This window comes from Cervus elaphus, chromosome 6 (assembly GCF_910594005.1).
Source record: "Cervus elaphus chromosome 6, mCerEla1.1, whole genome shotgun sequence".
Classification (NCBI taxonomy): Eukaryota; Metazoa; Chordata; class Mammalia; order Artiodactyla; family Cervidae; genus Cervus; species Cervus elaphus.
Window position 1 is genome coordinate 32,563,874 of NC_057820.1, and position 21,214 is coordinate 32,585,087.

A 21,214-nucleotide genomic window follows, 5' to 3' on the forward strand; every position below is an offset into this window, starting at 1 on the left:
TCCCTCCAAAGTGTTTTTGATCTCATTCATTGCATTGTTCATTTTTAATTGACTCTTTTTTATTTCTTCTAGGTCTTTATTAAACAATTCTTGTATCTTTTCAATCTTTGTCTCCAGGCTATTTATCTGTAACTCCATTTTGTTTTCAAGATTTTGGATCATTTTTATTATCATTATTCTAAATTCTTTTTCAGGTAGATTCCCTATCTCCTCCTCTTTTGTTTGACTTGGTGGGCATTTTTCATGTTCCTTTACCTGTTGGGTATTTCTTTGCCTTTTCATCTTGTTTAGATTGCTGTGTCTGGAGTGGACTTTCTGTATTCTGGAGGTCTGTGGTTCCTTTTTATTGTGGAGGATTTACCCAGTGGGTGGGGTTAGACGATTGGCTTGTCAAGGTTTCCCGGTTAGGGAAGCTTGCGTCAGTGTACTGGTGCGTGGAACTTGATTTCTTCTTTTTGGAGAGCAATGGAGTGCCCAGTAATGAGTTTTGAGATGGGTCTATGTGTTAGGTGTCACCTTGGGCAGCCTGTATGTTGACATTCGGGGCTATGTTCCTGTGTTGCTGGAGAATTTGCATGGTATGTCTTGCTCTAAAACTTACTGGCTCTTGGGTGGTGGTTGGTTTCAGTGTAGGTATGGAGGCTTTTGGACGGTCACTTATTGCTTAAAGTTCCATGTAGTCAGGAGTTTTCTGGTGTTCTCAGGTTTTGGGCTTAAGTTTCCTGCCTCTGGATTTCAGTTTTATTCTTCCTGTAGTCTCAGGACTTCTCCAACTATACAGCACTGATAATAAAACTTCTAGGTTAATGGCGAAAAGATTCTCCCCTGTTAGGGACACCCAGAGAGGTTCACAGAGTTACATGAACAGGAGAAAAGGGAGGAGGGAGATAGAGATGAGCAGGAGGAGAAAAAGGGGGACTCAAGAGGAGAGAGACAGATCTACGCAGCTGTCTCTTCCCAGAGTGTTCTCCGTATCTCAGACACCTACAAGGATTCACAGAATTGGATTGGGAAGAGAAGGGGAAAGGAGGAAATAGAGGTGTTCTGAGGTAGAAAACAGAGAGTCAAGATTGGGAGAGAATAATCTTCGGTTTAAAGATAGGGCTTCTCTTTTTTTTTTTTTTTTTTTGGTAAGGTTATAGTGTAGTGAAAATGAAAATGAAGAGTAGTAGAGGAGTACTAGAGGACTTTAAAAGAAATAAGAGAAAAAGAAAAATAGAAAATAAAAGAGAAAACGGAAAGGAAAAAAAAGAAGAAAAAAGAAAAAAAAGAACAAGAAAAAAAAGAAAAAAAAAAACAAAAAAAAAGAAAGAAAGAAAAAAAAAATTTTTTTTCCCCCTAATTAAAAAAATCATAAAAATCTATGTAAATGAAAGTTAAGGAGTAATGGGGGAGTAATAGGGAATTTTAAAGGAAAATAAAAGAGAAAAAATAAAAAAGAAAAAATATAAAAAGAAAAAAAAATTTTTTTTTTTTTCCTTACTTAGAAAAAAAAAAGTAAAAATATATCTAGGAGTTTCTCTGGAGCTGCTGCGGTCAGTGTGGGTTCGGCTCAGTTTCAGATAGCTCCTCGTTCCAGCTTACACTTCTCGATATCTACAGGGCCCTTCCGGTGAAGTCGGTGTTTTCTACAGGGATTTTAATCTGTTGCACCAGTCCCTTCTGAAGCGGTTCCCTTTGTTTATTTGGCTTCTGTTTGCCGGTCTCTTCAGAGCCTCATTTCCGCCCTGACACAGGCGGGCGGAGGTGGACTCTTATTCAGTTAGCTAGTTCCGTTGCGCTGCTGGGAGGGGCTGACGCTGCGGGGATGGGCTGGCGCTGCGGGGCGGGGCTGACGCTGCGGGGAGGGGCTGGCCCTGCGGGGGTGGGCTGGCGCTGCCGGGAGGGGCTGACGCTGCTTTCTCCGTCTGCGCTGCTCAGGCTCCCGGCTGTTCTATATGGAGCGCGCCCCGCGCTGCGCTAGGTTCCAGCCCTCGGGTGTTACACAAAAGCGCGGAAGGAAAAGCTGCGCCTGCTCTCTGTGCCTTCCCCGTCAGAGCGGTCCAGGCAGCGAGGGGCTTGATGGGCGCACTATCCCCAGGTGTGGCGCACTCACTCCCTTCCGCGGACCCAGTCTCAGTTTCCGCTGACGCCAGTCGGGTGCGCGCGCCTTCCGCCCTCTGCGTCCCCAGCCCCAGTCCCCACCCGCGCCGGTCGGGTGCCTGCGCCTGTGTCTCGCCGCGACCTTCCCCTCCCCCTTGCCTCCTGCCTCCGGCGGGGCTGGGCGGGTCCGCAGCCTGCGACCTCTTCTTGGGACTTTCTCCGTCCCTTTGTTCTGCGAACGGCCGGCAGTGTGTTCCGGCCGGTTAATTTTCTCTCTTTTGGTCTCCCACAGTTCAAGTTGGCACCTCACAGAAGCTCCCTCCGATTGTCCTCAGGGCACTCAGGCCCGGACCCTAGCCCAAGCAAGGCCGCCTAAGACTCCCTTCCCGGGACGGGTCTCCGTCCTTAGCTCTTTTGTCTCACTTTTTATCTTTTACATTTTGTCCTACCTCCTTTCGAAGACAATGGTCTGCTTTTCTGGGCGCCTGATGACCTCAGCTAGCGATCAGAAGTTGTTTTGTGAGGTTTGCTCTGCATTCAGTTATTCTTTTGATGAATTTGTAGGAGAGAAAGTGATCTCCCCGTCCTACTCCTCCGCCATCTTGGCTCCTCCCCCCCAGCTCTTCTTTTTGTTCTACCCTGCCAAGCACCCACTGACATTCGCTGAACTTGCAAATGTCAAACAGTGTACAACTGTGACCACGTGTCACCGGCCACAGCAAGACCGCAAAGAAACAGAAGAGTAAATTGAGGCTTAAAAAGTCAGCAAATATCAATGTGCCAATTTTATCCTACTCAGAAAATGACTACAGTTCAGTTCAGTTCAGTTGCTCAGTTGTGTCTGACTCTTTGTGACCCCATGGACTGCAGCACGCCAGGCCTCCCTGTCCGTCACCAACTCCCAGAGTTTACTCAAACTCATGTCCATTGAGTCAGTGATGCCATCCAACCATCTCATCCTCTGTCGTCCCATTCTCCTCCTGCCTTCTATCTTTCCCAGCATACAGTTAGTTATTCCCAGATGTTGGACCAGTGTTAGTGAAAGTCAGTTTTCACTAGCATAGCAAAATTAATAAGAGCAGTGTAGTAAAAAGACATCATTAAGCTAAGGCTAAATTATTCATCTTTTTTGTTATTCTGAGATTATGTTATTCCTATTTTCATGAATTTAGACACCCTTTTACTAAACAATAATATTTCAGCTGGTCACTTTTTATAATGTTTAATGTGTTTATTCAACAAAAAAGTCAGCAAGTCTATGGCCACCTCCAATAATCTTCTGAAACGATGTGCTTAGCCATTCAGTCATGTTCGACTTTTTGCAACCCAATGGACTGCAGCCCGCCAGGCTCCTCTGTCCATGGGGATTCTCCATGCAACAATACCGGAGTGAGTTACCATGCCCTCCTCCAGGGGAATTTCCCAACCCAAGGATCAAACCCAGGTCTCTTACATTGTGGGTGGATTCTTTACCATCTGCGCCACCAGGGAAGCCCAGGAATACTGGAATGGTAGCCTATCCCTTCTCCAGAAGAACTTCCCAACCCAGAAATCAAACCAGGGTCTCCAGCATTGCAGGCAGATTCTTTACCAGCTGAGCTACCAGGGAATTCCTCTGAAATGATACTGGTCCCATATCCAAAGCCTGCAATGTACAGGTGATACAAGGTAAAAAACCAAGAGATGCCCCTTCATCAGTGTGAATTGCGTAAAGCCCAAACACCAGGCAACCCTGCTGTGAAACCTACACTCTGAGAATCACTGACTCTCAGATCATCCCCTTCCCATATACACCAGAACGTTAGCAAAACAAATAGAAAGAAATGGAAGTCTGACTGTGTTCTGGCAAAATGTAACTGCTTTTCAGTTCTGCTAAGGCTTTTAAAACTGAAACACACCAAGGAGTTAACATATACAACAAATATTTATAAATATCATAAATCCTAGGTGGTCCTAGTAGTAAAGAACCTGCCTGCCAAAGCAGGTAGACATAAGAGACGTGGGTTTGCTCCCTGGTCGCTCCCTGGGTCAGGAAGATCTCCTGGAAGAGAGCATGGCAACCCATTCCAGTATCCTTGCCTGGAGAATTCCACGGACAAAGGAGTGAAAAGTCAGACATGACTGAAGTGACCTGGCATGCTTGCATGCACCACCTATATATGCCAAGCAGCCTACAAAGTGTTGGAAACATATGCATGAATACCAACTTTATCTTCAAAGTTCTCACAGCCTAGTAGATAACATATTTAGTAGAAATATCTACTTTATACACTTTACTTAGCCTCTAAAACATAACCTCATTGATATTCAAAACAGCCTTATGAAGCAAGTACTAGTCCCATTTTTCAGATGAAGAAAATCTCAAATAAATGACAATATGATCTCCAAGCAAATGGGGATAAAATAGGAATTCATACACAGTAGTTCTGGTGACCTTCCCAGTGTGAGTGTGTGGTGGGAAAGGAGACAGTGAGGAAGTACTTGGATTATATACCTAATATAATCCAAGAAATCAGATACTACAATCCAGAAACCAGATACTGTGTTAGTACAAATCTATTGGCTTACTCCTTGGAAGGAAAGTTATGACCAACCTGGATAGCATATTAAAAAGCAGAGACATTACATTGCCAACAAAGGTCCATCTAGTCAAGGCTATGGTTTTTCCAGTGGTCATGTATGGATGTGAGAGTTGGACTGTGAAGAAAGCTGAGCACCAAAGAATCGATGTTTTTGAACTGTGGTGTTGAAAAAGACTCTTGAGAGTCCCTTGGACTGCAAGGAGACCCAACCAGTCCATCCTAAAGGAGATCAGTCCTGGGTGTTCATTGGAAGGACTGATGCTGAAGCTGAAACTCCAATACTTTGGCCACCTCATGCCAAGAGTTGACTCACTGGAAAAGACCCTGATGCTGGGAGGGATTGGGGGCAGGAGGAGAAGGGGAAGACAGAGGATGAGATGGCTGGATGGTGTCACCGACTCAATGGACATGAGTTTGAGTAAACTCCAGGAGTTGGTGATGGACAGGGAGGCCTGGCGTGCTGCAATTCATGGGGTCGCAGAGTCGGACACCACTGAGTGAGTGAACTGAACTGATTGGCTTCCACTGCTATTGATAAACTCATGTGTGAACAAAATCACACAAATCCTCTGCTGCTAGTACAGTTCTAATTAATTATAAGTGCTTGTTACTGTCCTGGATCTCAGCTCTCAGCCCCTAGCCATAGCCTCATTTTAATAATATAGAGGCTATTACTGTGAGAAATGCTACTATTCTGACTCCCTCTGCCCCTCTCCCCACCAAAAATGATCTCTCTTCAGCACATCCCTGGGGACGGTGCCCAGGTAAGGGAGCTTACTACAGTAGTGTCCAACAAGGGTCTTAGAAGTTGTAGTAAAACAGAAAAGCGTTGTTATTCTTGAGAAACTTACTGTCAGAAGAAGAAAAAGCAGTTGCAAACCATAAATCATATTTTCTTATTCTTCTATTAAACTACCTAAATGTCAACATTGTAGTGCTTAAAAAATGGTAAGAAATACCATTAAAGAGGGTGTTGTTCAGTTTGATTCCATTTCAGAATCATATTCCTATTTGTATGGTGGAAACCAGCATGATATTGTAAAGCAATTATCCTCCAAATAAGTAAATAAACAAAAAAAAAGAACCAATCAATTTTCTATAATAGAGCCATGAGCAACCTAAGAGACTTCAGCAGTGCTGAAATGATGGCTTCTCTGAGTGAAATGAATGGGCTTTGATCTTTCCCCCTTGTTCTAAGGCCAGCACGAGTGGCATCAGCCTCAAGATCCCTGAATCCGTACGTAGTATTTTTTGTTGTCGTCGCAGTGGTGGCGATCCTGGCAATGATCATAGGTCTACTTGTCTACTTTTTAGCTTTTGGTAAGTACCGAAAGATTGGAAATACCACTTCTCAGATGAATTCACTAAATATACTTTCAGATTCAAAGTTTGGCCTTCTCTCTTTTATTGCCACTTTTATTTTTTAATACAACATAATTATACATTTTATTTATATACCTCTAAATACATTCCCATGTTTATATTTTCTATAATTCAGTATTTTTTCCTCTTCTAGTTTTATTTATTTATTTACTTATTTTGGCCTTTTTTAGTATACCAAACAACATTATTACCCAGGCAAGGATTATTCTAGCCAACGAAAAAGACAGTATTTATCTGATGCTAGAGTTCACTTGTTTTGTTTTTCATTAATCCTATAATTTCCTTCTTTATTTGAAATATTGCAAAGGACCTTAAGTTTCAAAATCTAAAAGTTGGACATACCTAAATATTCATTAATTCATGATCTGTGTCCTGAAAACAATCTCAAGAGCAGGACAGTTATGATAGGAAATGAATTTGCAGTTAAGAAGTAGAAAAAGGTTAAAAACAAAGTTTAAAAATGATTCTGTTCTTTTTTGTTTCTCTTATTTTCTTTAATTTTTTATTAAAAATATGAAACAGAAAGAAACAATATTAAGAATGCATATACACTGTTCATTAACACACAACTTAATATCCCAGTGAATATTCTTTCAGAGGTTTTAATGTAGATAAATGTGTCAAATTTCACTAGATAATATATGCTATAATCTGTTCATTTTTTTTTAATTTCAGCTATAATCCCATTGCATTATTTAAATCATTGGGGCTGGGATAGGGGGAGAATGAAGGCATATGGGTATGTGTAAGGGTAGAGACTAAGTGAGAATAAATTTATTCCAGTAACTAGTAATAGTCTTTTCAGTCAATTGAATTATAAAATTGTAGCTAAATTTTACTTTGGACTAGAGACTACTATGTGCAAAGTGAATTACAGAAGTAGGAAAAACCAACATCAAGTTTCAGTTTTAATGAATTTCCCCTCCTAACAACACTGTATTGTCACACTTAAACACAAAGACAGGAGCCTAATTTCTCAAATAATGCTGCACTGATTTTCATGCATTTTTAATGTTTCAGCTGTGCCAATCTTTTTAAAGACTGAAAGGGAAAATAATTATATTACAGTTACATTTTTACTAAGTTTAGAATTTTTTCCTTTTGAAGGAATTAAATTTTTTAAAATTATATAACATAGCCTAAATAATCCTATATGAAATAAAAATTAAAGTACTTAGTAATGTGAGACTGATTCTGCCTTTTCCTTGTTTTACAGATCAAAAATCTTCCTTTTACCAAAGCAGAATTCAAATCCTGGGTGTTCAATATAGTGATGAGTTTAGTTCACCAGCTACAGAGAAATATAGGTCTTTGAGTGAAAATATTGAATCTATGGTAAGTTAATATTTGCCTTTGTTCTTTATCATAAAACAAATATGATAATAAACCTAATATTTTGTGATATATTTACAACTGCTAGATACATATTTTCCTGTCCTGAATGGTGAAGGATGTGTTTCATCATACTTCTTTCAAGTCAATTTGCTTGTACATTTGTTCTTATTCACATTTTCTTACATCATGAGTGAAGAGCTTTAGGTCATGAGTAAGTATATTTTTTATGATTATGGCTTCAAAAATTGGAAGTCTATTGTTTGTGCAATTTGAGCATTTCTCTATCCTTGAGTTTGTTTTTTTAAATCATTTTCATTTTTCCTTCTTTCCTTTTCTCTTATGCAACTAAACACACAGGTAGTAAGTGTTAAAATACATGTTAACATAGTTTGGACAAATAATACTTTGCTTCAAAGATCAACATAGAAAATAAAGCAAGTCTGGTTTCTCAAATGAAGAGGCCCCGAGACTGCCTGCCAAGAAATCTCACAAGCAGACCCTTAGTTTATCATCATAGACCAGGGTTTGACCTTCAGCCCTGCAGAGTCAGAGCTGACCAATCTCAGCTCACTTACCTTACCTTTTCTGAAATTCTTAAGAATATAAATTAATCCAATGGTTCTAAAACTTTGGCATGTAATAAAATCACCTTGAAGGCTTATTAAAAAACAGATCTCTGGGCCCTAATGTCAGAGTTTCTGATTCAGTAGTTAGAACTTGCATTTCAGCAAGTTCCCAGGTGATGCTGATGCTAATTGTCCAGGGACCTCACTTTGGAATCACTGAGTTAAGCTATAACCAGGCCTATGATGGACAGGGGATTGAGTCATCTGCTTGTCTGACAACCTTTACCCCTAGAGACAAATTACACTGTGAGCCAAGTTATGAGAAAAGTGCTTCATGAGCATAAAATTAGAGCAAGGGAAGTCAGGTATATTGTTTAAGTGTTTGATGAGATCAGAATAAACAACTGAACCGGAACAATTTGGAAACAGAATCTAGGCCAGGAGGCAGAGGTAGGGCTAATATTGGGGAACATCAGTTGATTATGTCAAAAGTAGAAGCCTCCTATTCCTTCAATAAACGTTTATTAAACATTAATCCTGACAAATGCAGTGGACATACAGAAAGTGGAGTAGATATTAGATACTGGATGTAAGTTTGTGCTGAGAGGATAAATTATGTCCAATCATGGAGATGAGAGATGGTTTCTTATAAAAGATGATTTTCAGGCTGACTTTTAGAATGAATAAGGCATACCACAGCTAAAACATGAGCCAAGACATAGAGAAGAGAATGTCCTTAGCTAATAACAAATTTGGGTTTTATTTTTTAGACAAAAAGTCTTGAGCTACAGGCAGAATGATGCAAACAGGATCTGACAGATTCACGTTCAGAATGTAAAAATTAGATTATAAAGAGAAGAGACCACACACAGTAAGACTAGTTAGAAGCTCATTACCCTGGTCCAGAAGAAAACCAAGGGGTTGAAAGCTTGAATTACGGCATATTCCAGAAAAGGTGGAAATGCATTTTAGGCTTACCTCCCCAACTTCCTACTATCTCTTCCCAACCTGTTGTTAAAAAATCATTAACAATATTTAGTCATATCATTTGCATCATGAGAGCCCATCGTTTAGGCTTCAAACCACAATGGTCGTTCTTAAATTTCTTGAAGAAGCTGCTAGAGATAAACATCTCAGGAGGCCAGTCTGAGGACCGTTATTCATATTGAAGCCCTCATACCCACACAGAGACACCTTGCAATGTTTCAGCTGTGTACCTAGTTTAATAAAAGTGAGTAAATGGAAAGTGTGTATTTTGAGAATTCCAGCTTCACTCTAAGGAATTAGAAACCGGCTACCAGTCATTACAACAATATGCCAGAGATGTCCTCAGCCCTAAAGAGGTCATTCAGTTTCTGTCAGAGAGACTAGATATGTTAGGTGAGTTCGTCCTTCATAGAGCACATGGAAAATTGCAAAGCACTAATTTAGAGAGAAATGGCGTAAGGCATAAAGCACAACATATAGCACATCCAGCAACGTGAAAACATAAACTAAATCAGTTTCTTTGAAAAGTGCTACCAGCACCTTTGGAAGATATTCAGTAAGTCTTTAAAATACAATCTCCAACACCAAAAAAAATTGTACAATCTAACTTGTTATTTTTAATTTATTCTCAAAAATGGTCTATAAAGCAAATCACAATGTATGTATAAATTTTGTGATCAAAATTAAAATAATTTTAGTAATGTCTTTTGTTGTAAAGATAAAACAAATGTAGAAAATTCAGGGCATTCAAGAAATATTAAAAAAACAAAAACATGCAAGAAATCTCAATATTCATATATCCACAATTAATATTTTGATGTTCCAAGTATCTTTCATGTAAACTTCATAATCATACATGCACAAACACATATAATTTTCTATCAATGGAATAAGACTATACATGCCTGCTTTTTCCTATTTTTTCTCAAAAATGTGCCATAGAAGTATTTAAATATCAATGAAGAAATCTACCATTTTAAATAACTAAACAGTATTATAGTGCAAAAAGATACAATATTTCATTTAACCACTCTACTGTTGACAGATGTTTACACTGTTTCCAGTTTTTCACTATTATAATCAATATTCTGATGACCATTCTTGTTGATACATACTTGTACACCTGAATGATTATATTATTGGGACATATTCCCAGAACTAGAATTATCAGAATATAGGTTTATGCATTTATTTCTCTCTAAAGATTTTCAATTTTTTCTTCAGTTTTAACAAGTATTTTGGAGAAGGGAATGGCAAACCACCTCAGTATTCTTGCCTTGAGAACCCCATGAACAGTATGAAAAGGCAAAATGATAGGATACTGAAAGAGGAACTCCCCAGGTTGGTAGGTGCCCAATATGCTACTGGAGATCAGTGGAGAAATAACTCCAGAAAGAATGAAGGGGTAGCGCCAAAGCAAAAACAATACCCAATTGTGGATGTGACTGGTGATAGAAGCAAGGTCCGATGCTATAAAGAGCAATATTGCATAGGAACCTGGAACGCTAGGTCCATGAATCAAGGCAAATTAGAAGTGGTCAAACAGGAGATGGCAAGAGTGAATGTCAACATTCTAGGAATCAGGGAACTACGATGGACTGGAATGGGTGAATTTAACTCAGATGACCATTATATCTACTACTGTGGGCAGGAATCCCTTAGAAGAAATGGAGTAGCCATCATGGTCAACAAAAGAGTCCGAAATGCAGTACTTGGATGCAATCTCAAAAATGACAGAATGGTCTCTGTTCATTTCCAAGGCAAACAATTCACTATCATGGTAATCCAAGCCTATGCCCCAACCAGTAATGCTGAAGAAGCTGAAGTTGAATGGTTCTATGAAGACCTACAAGACATTTTAGAACTAACACCCAAAAAAGATGTCCTTTTCATTATAGGGGACTAGAATGCAAAAGTAGGAAGTCAAGAAACACCTGGAGTAATAGGCAAATTTGGCCTTGGAGTATGGAATGAAGCAGGGCAAAGGCTAATAGAGTTTTGCCAAGAGAACACACTGGTCATAGCAAACACCCTCTTCCAACAACACAACAGAAGACTCTACACATGGACATCACCAGATGGTCACACCAAAATCAGACTGGTTATATTCTTTGCAGCCAAAGATGGAGGAGCTCTATACAGTCATCAAAAACAAGACCGGAAGCTGACTGTGGCTCTGATCATGAACTCCTTATTGCCAAATTCAGACTTAAACTGAAGAAAGGAGGGAAAATCACCAGACCATTCAGGTATGACCTAAAGCAAATCCCTTATGATTATACAGTGAAAGTAAGAAATAGATTTAAGGGACTAGATCTGATAGACAGAGTGCCTGGTGAACTATGGATGGAGGTTCGTGACATCGTACAGGAGACAGGGATCAAGACCATCCCCAAGGAAAAGAAACACAAAAAGGCAAAATGGTTGTCTGAGGAGGCCTTACACATAGCTGTGAAACAAAAAGAAGCTAAAAGCAAAGGAGAAAAGGAAAGATATTCCCATTTGAATGCAGAGTTCCAAAGAATAGCAAGGAGAGATAAGAAAGCCTTCCTCAGTGATCAATGCAAAGAAATAGAGGAAAACAACAGAATGGGAAAGACTAGAGATCTCTTCAAGAAAATTAGAGATACCAGGAGAACATTTCATGCAAAGATGGGTTTGATAAAGGACAGAAACAGTATGGACCTAACAGAAGCAGAAGATATTAAGAAGAGGTGGCAAGAATACACAGAACTGTACAAAAAAGATCTTCACGATCCAGATAATCACGATGGTGTGATCACTCACCTAGAGCCAGACATCCTGGAATGTGAAGTCAACTGGGCCTTAGAAAACATCACTACGAACAAAGCTAGTGGAGGCGAGGAATTCCAGTTGAGCTATTTCAAATTCTAAAAGATGATGCTATGAAAGTGCTGCACTCAGTATGCCAGCAAATGTGGAAAACTCAGCAGTGGCCACAGGACTGGAAAAGGTCAGTTTTCATTCCAATCCCAAAGAAAGGCAATGCCAAAGAATGCTCATACTACCGCACAATTGCACTCATCTCACGCTAGTAAAGTGATGCTCAAAATTCTCCAAACCAGGTTTCAGCAATACGTGCACCGTGAACTTCCAGATGTTCAAGCTGGTTTTAGAAAAGGCAGAGGAACCAGAGATCAAATTGTCAACATCTGCTGGATCATCGAAAAAGCAAGAGAATTCCAGAAAAACATCTATTTCTGCTTTCTTGACTATGCCAAAGCCTTTGACTGTGTGGATCTCAGTAAACTGTGGAAAATTCTGAAAGAGATGGGGATACCAGACCACCTGACCTGCCTCTTGAGAAATCTGTATGCAGGTCAGGAAGCAACAGTTTGAACTGGACATGGAACAACAGACTCGTTCCAAATAGGAAAAAGAGTGCGTCAAGGCTGAATATTGTCACCCTGCTTATTTAACTTATATGCAGAGTACATCATGAGAAATGCTGGGCTGGAAGAAGCACAAGCTGGAATCAAGATTGCCAGGAGAAATATCAATAACCTCAGATATGCAGATGACACCACCCTTATGGCAGGAAGTGAAGAACTAAAGAGCCTCTTGATGAAAGTGAAAGGAGAGAGGAAAAGTTGGCTTAAAGCTCAACATTCAGAAAACTAAGATCATGGCAGCTGGTCCCAATACTTCATGGCAAATAGATGGGGAGACAGTGGAAGCAGTGTCAGACTTTATTTTTTTGGGCTCCAAAATCACTGCAGATGGTGATTGCAGCCATGAAATTAAAAGATGCTTACTCCTTGGAAGGAAAGTTATGACCAACCTAGACTGCATATTAAAAAGCAAAGACATTACTTGGTCAACAAAGGTCCATCTGGTCAAGGTTATGGTTTTTCCAGTGGTCATGTACAGATGTGAGAGTTGGACTGTGAAGAAAGCTGAGCGCCGAAAAATTGATGCTTATGAACTGTGGTGTTGGAGAAGACTCTTGAGAGTCCCTTGGACTGCAAGGAGATCCAACCAGTCCAACCTAAAAGAGATCAGTCCTGAGTATTGTTTGGAAGGACTGATGCTGAAGCTGAAACTCCAATACTTTGGCCACCTCATGCGAAGAGTTGACTCATTGGAAAAGACCCTGATGTTGGGAGGGATTGGGGGCAGGAGGAGAAGGAGACGACAGAGGATGAGATGGCTGGATGGCATCACTGACTCGATAGACATGAGTTTGAGTAAACTCCAGGTGTTGGTGATGGACAGGGAGGCCTGGCGTGCCGCGATTCATGGGGTCGCAAAGAGTTGGACATGACTGAGTGAATGAACTGAACTGAGCTGATGGATATCTGCCAATTAATCAACTTCCTTTATGCTGCTTATTATCTTCACTAAATTACCTCAATATTTTCCACATAGCAAAATGTAATAATTAAAGTGGATTTTTAGCCCTTTGATCAAGTCTAACCTGTGCTGGTACAATACTAAATCATGAAATACAGTTACAAGAAACATTTACTTAAATTTTAGCAATTCCTTCAGTTTTAGGTCAGTTCTTTCTACTTCTGTTAAAGTCAAGTAATATTAACCTTAAATCAGTTTACTAAACCTCCTCCTACAGTATACCATATAAACAAACACATTAAAACCCATCCTTCTACAAAGTTAACTAGAATATGGCTGGCCAAATGGTAGCATCCTATAATTCTAGATCATAGAATTTTGAGTGACTTTTTGCTTTCTTCTTAACACTTACTAGTACTTCTTGAATTTTTAAAAAAAGAAATTATTTTGATAAAACTAAAAGCCTCATAATTCTTAAAAATGTTCAAGACTTCTAGAAAGAAAAAAAGTTATCATATTTTCTAACAACTGGTTGGTCCAATATCAGCCTAAAGAAATGGATATTGAAAAAAAAAAGATATAATATGGTGTGACAGAGATTATGTAAACTTTACAGTCTCGAGAATTGACTTCAAATCCTGGCTTAATATAATATTCAGCATGCTACTTAATTTCCCCATTTGAACCTCTTCACGTTCACCTCAACCTTAGTCCAACCTCACAGTACTAGCCAACAGAATCCACTCCACAATATGATGGCTTAGTACACCTCACCCTGCGTCTTGGTAGAACTCTTCCAGAATCTACTTCCAGAATCACTACTTCTCTAGTTCTTTGTGAAGCTAAACCTTATACCTCAAGAGAGCCATCCTTGCTGGCACTGAGCAATGATTCAGGGGGAAGGTTAAAGTTAGGTCAGGAAATAACAACTGACGTTAAAAATAACTTAAGATGTTTAGACATTAATCAGAAACAATAAGGAAAAAACTGTCCTTTATTTCTCTTCCTCCTTTTCATCAGACTCTCCCTTTCTACTCATTTTAGTCTGGTTTTAACCTATTTAAGAACAGTTTTTGCAGGATCACAGTGTAAGTTGTATAGTGTTGGGCTGGCTCATGCCCCAACCTCTTTAGGAACAGCTACAAAATCACATAACATGGGCTTTCATTGAGCAAAGTGTCTGCTGTGTTTAGAATGGCTTCTAGTGAAGATGCATCCTGTCCATTATGATCTTTGTGTAATAGATGAAGAACAGACACTGCTTCAGAAGGTTTTTAGCCTGTCTAAAATGATCCCAGATGTTCTGAAGTGGAATTGAACTAAACTGAACTAAAAAAACTCTAGTCTATATTCCTCATTAACATAGTCCCATGTTTCAGTGTTGGAAAGAGGAAGGAGAGAAAGAACTGTAATTACAAGGTTTTTTTTTTCCCCTTTCTGCAGATTACTAGAACATTCAAAGAGTCAGATTTAAAAAATCAGTTCATCAAAGCTCATGTCATCAAACTGAGGTAAGTGGAACTACAATATATATAAGCCTAGATACAATTTGCTTCATTAGACTTTGTTCATAGCATAGTTAAAGAAAGAGACATTCATAAAATGTGTTGCAATATCATGAAAATAGTATCACGGGCAGCTTAAAAAACAATGTCAAATTGTCACATATGGTCTATATCTAGTAATGTGAATGACTGTTACTTCAGTTCATCATGGGAAAAGGAAGGCAGTTGGATGACTGTACAGTAAGAAGGCTATTTGTAAATTCAGGGGATACGATTCACAATGCAGTCTGTGTAGACAGTGCCTTGTGGAGATGTGCAATGCTGTGATCCTGGGCATATTCATCCAAGATCGGAATGCTAAACCAACATCAAAAGTGGCTTTTCAGTTTTTGTCTCCCTGGAATGTTTTAAAGGATGCTGTGGCCAGATACAGAAATGTATGCAATGAATCAGTAATAGGGGAAGTAGCAGCATGCATATTTATTATTTTTCATTCCTACCTGAATGGAATACAGACCTATTCTTGTGATGTGATATGATGTGATGTGATGTGATGTGATGTGATGTGATGTGATATCTCTCCTAACTAAAATAGTTACCCTTACTGAAGTGAGAGTAAAAGTGACTGGCCCTACCACAAATGTCTCAAATGTCCACACTGCTCAGTCCTTCAAATAATGTAAAAAAATTCTTCAGAAGAAAGAGAAATTATACTTTCTTTCTCAAATACTAACACCACAAAAAGTTTAATTTTTCTTATTCTTGATAGAGTCACCTAGTTAAATACAAGCATGGCACTCTGGCCTTTTAAGTTTTGCTGAGGAGGCCGAGAAGTAAGAAGAATTCATGGGAAGAGTTTGTTTCAAAATGTATTTCAGTCAGTTCAGTGCACATTCACCTTAGTACTTTCTTGAGCAAGTCTCTGTACTAGCCACTAGCTGGCAATACTTGTAGAACTGAATTTGTATTTTTTTTTTTTTCCTTTTGTTCACTTCCCGATTACTGCTCAATCCACTGCCCTCTGGCTTCGGATCTCACCACAAAATACTAATTGTTCTTCCCAAGTTCAACAATGACATTTGAATCACAAATTCCCCAAAAAATCGTTTATCAGTCCTCTTCTTGAACCTCTCAACTGACTTGGATGGGAGAACTTAGCACTGTTTTTATTCTTTTTTGAAACAGTGCCATCCCTTGGTTTCCATGACCCTCTACACTCTGACTTTCCTTTTACTTCTCAGTTTTCTTTGTTAGCTCTTATTCTTTCTTTTTACATTCCTCAAATGTCTGACCGTGCAGTAACCCTCTCATCACACTGAAGCTCCTTTTAGAGGCTTCCCTGCCCACTATCCTGGGAAAGATTGAGGGCAGGAGGAGAAGGGGATGACAGGATGAGATGGTTGGATGCCATCACCAACACAACGGACATGAGTTTGAGTAAACTCCAGGAGTTGGTGACGGACAGGGAGGTCTGGGGTGCTGCAGTCCAGTCCATGGGGTCGCAAAGAGTCGGACACGACTGAGTGACTGAACTGAACTGAACTGCCCTCTATATGCTAATTATTATCAAAGTTGTATCTCTGGGGCCCGACCTCTTTTCTCCTCTCTAGATGTGAACATATACAGCCATCTACTTGATATCATAATATGGCCATCTTGCAGATAACACAATGTTAATACATCCAGACCTGAACCTATCCTCTGTCCCCAATCAAATATGTGACTCATTTAGTGTTGCCTACCTCTGTCAGGGGTGTCACCTTCAACCTAGTTGCTCAAGAAAGAAATATGAGAGTTATATTTAATTCCTGTTTCTCCCTCAACCCATACATCCAATCATCTAACCTTCACAGTTCTGTTTCTTACAATGTTTAAAATCCATAACTTCAAACACTCTGTCCTCAGTCATCTCTCGTCTGGAATTGCACCACCTCCTGACGAACCTCCTCTCCTCGAGTCTTTCTCCATTCCACATTTCACAGAGCAGCCAGTCAGATTTTTTTTAAATGATAAAGCTAAACATAGTATTTGCTTAAAGTTCTTCTGCCACTCCTTACCCCTACAATATATAAACATATATTATGTCTGTACGTATAACATTATATGTGCATATATGTACAAGTGTAACAGTATATTTTAAAACAGAAGAGGAAGGGGGAAAAGTGGTGTGAGTGTGTTTATGTGTATTTCAGGCAGAAGGAATAGCTTATATATGAAGTTTTTGAGGTTAAAAAGAGTGAAAAACTGAAAGCAGTGTAGTGGGACTGGTGAGTAAAGAACATCAGTTCAGTTCAGTTCAGTCACTCAGTCGTGTCCGACTCTTTGTGACCCCATGAACCGCAGCACGCAGGCCTCCCTGTCCATCAGCAACTCCCGGAGTTTACCCAAATTCAAGTCTCATCCTGTCTCCCCTTCTCCTCCTGCCTTCCCAGCATCAGGGTCTTTTCCAATGAGTCAGTTCTTCGCATCAGGTGGCCAAAGTATTGGAGTTTCAGCTTCAGCATCAGTCCTTCCAATGAACACCCAGGACTGATCTCCTTTAGGATGGACTGGTTGGACCTCCTTGCAGTCCAAGAGACTCTCAAGAGTCTTCTCCAACAGCACAGTTCAAAAGCATCAATTCTTTGGCGCTCAGCTTTCTTTATAGTCCAACTCTTACATCCATACATGACCATTGGGAAAACCATAGCCTTGACTAGACAGACCTTTGCTGACAAAGTAATGTCTCTGCTTTTTAATATGCTGTCTAGGTTGGTCATAACTTTCCTTCCAAGGAGTGAGCGTCTTTTAATTTCATGGCTGCAGTCACCATCTGCAGTGATTTTAGAGCCCAAAAACATAAAGTCTGTCACTGTTTCCACTGTTTCCCCATCTGTTTGCCATGAAGTGTTGGGATCGGATGCCATGATCTTAGTTTTCTGAATGTTGAGCTTTAAGCCAACTTTTTCTCTCTCCTCTTTCACTTTCATCAAGAGGCTCTTTAGTTCTTCACTTTCTGTCATAAGGGTGGTGTCATCTGCATATCTGAGGTTATTGATATTTCTCCCGGCAATCTTGATTCCAGCTTGTGCTTCATCCAGCCCAGTATTTAGAGTAGCAAAAGGCTAGCCCAGAAATAAGAATGGTAGGTGCAAACTCGACATTGGAAAGTTTAGTAAACTTTATAAACACACACCACTTTTTCTCCTTCCTCTTCTTTTTTAAAATACACTGTGTTACAAGGAACTATACTGAATATCCTGTGATTATAATGAAAAAGAATATGAAAAAACAAATGCATTTATATAACTGAGTCACTTTGCTATACAGCAGAGATTGGCACAACATTGTAAACCAGCTATACTTACAATATTAATTTAATTTTTTTAAAAAAATGTACTGTTATCAGAAAATCTGAGGTACAATGAGGCCAAAATATCAGAAGATGACTTCTGAAAAGACAGCTTGTTACTCACGGTTTCCAAGAGGAAGGGATATGACTCTTAGACACAGTTGTTATTAAGATCAAATAAATGACATATAAACAGAATCCTGTTTCATCTATTTACATGTTTATTTTTCACCAAAGATCCCTCTTCTTTGAATTGTTTTTCTATTGTTTGTCTTTTCCTTATTAATTTGTAGGCATTCTGTGTTAATAGGAGGCACCAAACATTTCTTATTTTGAGTGCCAAACATATTCTCCATCTATAGCTTATCTTTACAGTTTGTTTATGGCATCTTTCGTTGTAGAATATCAGCTGCAAAATGTCTTATTTAAGAATCCCTTCCTTCTCCTATATATAAAGACATTCTCTCTTATCTGCTTGAAAGTTTTAAATTTGTGCTGTTCATATTCAAATTCATATTCAAATGCTTTGTTTGCATGTGGTATAAGCAGAGATTTCTTGCACAAGTTATTTTCCTTCAGATTTGTGACACTTCTATAATATATTGTTATACGTGTCTATGAGTCTGTTTCTGGACTCCTACTGTATGCTATGTACTCTTCCCAAAAGTTTTACATATATTAACTCATATAACCTTCTTGATAACCCATTTTAATGTGAGGAGACAGACAGAGGTTAAGAAGAAAAAAAAAACCCACCTAAAGTCCAACAGTAAATGGTAGAGCTGGTGTTCACACTCTGGCGTTCTGACTTCAAAAACAAGCTATCCTGAATGGTGGGTACAGTGCCCTATGCACCGATATTAAGGGTTTGTAGGATACCATTGTGATACATCATTACATATACAAACACCATGTGTGAATCTGTTCTAATGTTAAATTTCTTTTTTGTTGTTGTTGTTAAATTTCTTTTTTTTTCCATTTATTTTTATTAGTTGGAGGCTAATTACTTTACAATATTATAGTGGTTTTTGCCATACACTGACAAGAATCAGCCATGGATTTACATGTGTTCCCCATCCCGATTCCCCCTCCCGCCTCCCTCCCCATCCCATCCCTCTGGGTCTTCCCAGTGCACCAGCCCCAAGCACTTGTCTCAAGCATCCAACCTGGGCTGGTGATCTGTTTCACCCTTGATAATATACATGTTTCGATGATGTTCTCTCAAAACATCCCACCCTTGCCTTCTCCCTCAGAGTCCAAAAGTCTGTTCTGTACATCTGTGTCTCTTTTTCTGTTTTGCATATAGGGTTATCGTTACCATCTTTCTAAATTCCATATATATGTGTTAGTATGCTGTAATGTTCTTTATCTTTCTGGCTTACTTCACTCTGTATAATGGGCTCCAGCTTCATCCATCTCATTAGAACTGATTCAAATGAATTCTTTTTAATGGCTGAGTAATATTCCATGGTGTATATGTACCACAGCTTCCTTATCCATTCATCTGTTGATGGGCATCTAGGTTGCTTCCATGTCCTGGCTATTATAAACAGTGCTGCAATGAACATTGGGGTGCACGTGTCTCTTTCAAATCTGGTTTCTTCAGTGTGTATGCCCAGAAGTGGGATTGCTGGGTCATATGGCAGTTCTATTTCCAGTTTTTTAAGAAATCTCCACACTGTTCTCCATAGCGGCTGTACTAGTTTGCATTCCCACCAACAGTGTAAGAGGGTTCCCTTTTCTCCACACCCTCTCCAGCATTTATTGCTTGTAGACTTTTGGATAGCAGCCATCCTGACAGGCGTGTAATGGTATCTCATTGTGGTTTTGATTTGCATTTCTCTGATAATGAGTGATGTTGAGCATCTTTTCATGTGTTTGTTAGCCATCGATTATTAAATTTCTTAAGTAATTTTTTAAATACTTAATCAAGAAGAAGATGTAAAAATAACAGAAAATTATCATAATTGTACACTTAAAATATTTTTATGGCTATTCAGGCAAAGTGGAAATGACCTGATAGCAGATATTGTCATGAAATTTACATTCACCAGAAGAAACAATGAAGCATCAATGAAAAGAAGAATTGAGTCTATTTTACACCAAATGCCGAATACCTCTGAAGACTTCGGAATAACTCCAATTCAGTTAATAAGCAAGTATCATTTTTTTACATACCATTTCATATCGGTTGATCCCTCTACAAGTTCTAATTCATGTTTTTATTTAATGAGGGACTCTTTTTTCCCTGAATTAAATTTTGTGAAAACAACTTACTATGAAGTTAAATGTAATACATAGTTCTCTAATATAAAATATTCTGATGTTTCAAAGAATCATATGCATTTCATAACTTTTATTTGCTAAAAATTCTTTATTATTTTTCCCCTGTCAATACTCTTTATGAGGGACATTGCTGTCAGATGTTCAATTGGTAGATATGTTATAAGAATGATAAACAGCCATTCAAGGTCAGAGAACAGTTTAATTTAGGATCACCTCACTGTGAAAAGAGTATGTAATTGGAAGGTGTCTGGTAAATACTTGTAGAATAAACAAAGAAATTAGAAGATTTAACAGTATCTCTATCTCCTCTCTGAAAATCCACACAACTTCTGCCTGGAATGGAATTCTAGTTCCACTGCTTTCCATGCCTATTGTGATCACTGTGGTCTAAGCCAACATCATTTCTTACTTTAACTATTGTACTAGCCTCCAAACTATAGTCCTTTACTTTCACAGCCCTTCAAATATATTGTCTGCATATTGATAAGGAAATATTTTAAAATATAAATACAATCTTGCTTAAAGTCTCCCATGTATTCCCACAAAATGAAACAAAAATGCCACCTGTAAGCAGAATACCATATTTCCTGGTTTACTCAGGACAGTAATGGAGACCATGTCAATTGTCTAAGAACCATTATTAATATTACCCTTTACATGTTCTGATTTGGACAATAAATGATACGGTGGGCACCGGGCAGGATGGGCGCCTGGGGCCCCGGCTGGGCTGCTCCTAAGCCCGAAGGAGGCTCCGGGGACCTCGGCCCCGGGCAGAAGCCACACACGTCCGGAGCCACGTGACCCTGAGTAGCGAATGGGATGGTGGGGGGCGGGGTGTGGGGG

The 21,214-nt window shown here is 39.2% G+C and overlaps 1 protein-coding gene across 1 annotated transcript in view; it reads left to right on the forward strand.

Annotated features, from left to right (window-relative positions):
* The window catches only part of TMPRSS11D (transmembrane serine protease 11D), a 60,577-nt gene that overhangs the window by 24,493 nt on the left and 14,870 nt on the right, over positions 1 to 21,214 (forward strand). The window contains exons 2-5 of the mRNA XM_043905859.1: positions 5,863 to 5,984; positions 7,264 to 7,382; positions 14,693 to 14,760; positions 20,086 to 20,240. Coding sequence (XP_043761794.1) covers positions 5,863 to 5,984; positions 7,264 to 7,382; positions 14,693 to 14,760; positions 20,086 to 20,240 — 464 coding nt within the window. The remainder of the gene's footprint in view (positions 1 to 5,862; positions 5,985 to 7,263; positions 7,383 to 14,692; positions 14,761 to 20,085; positions 20,241 to 21,214) is intronic.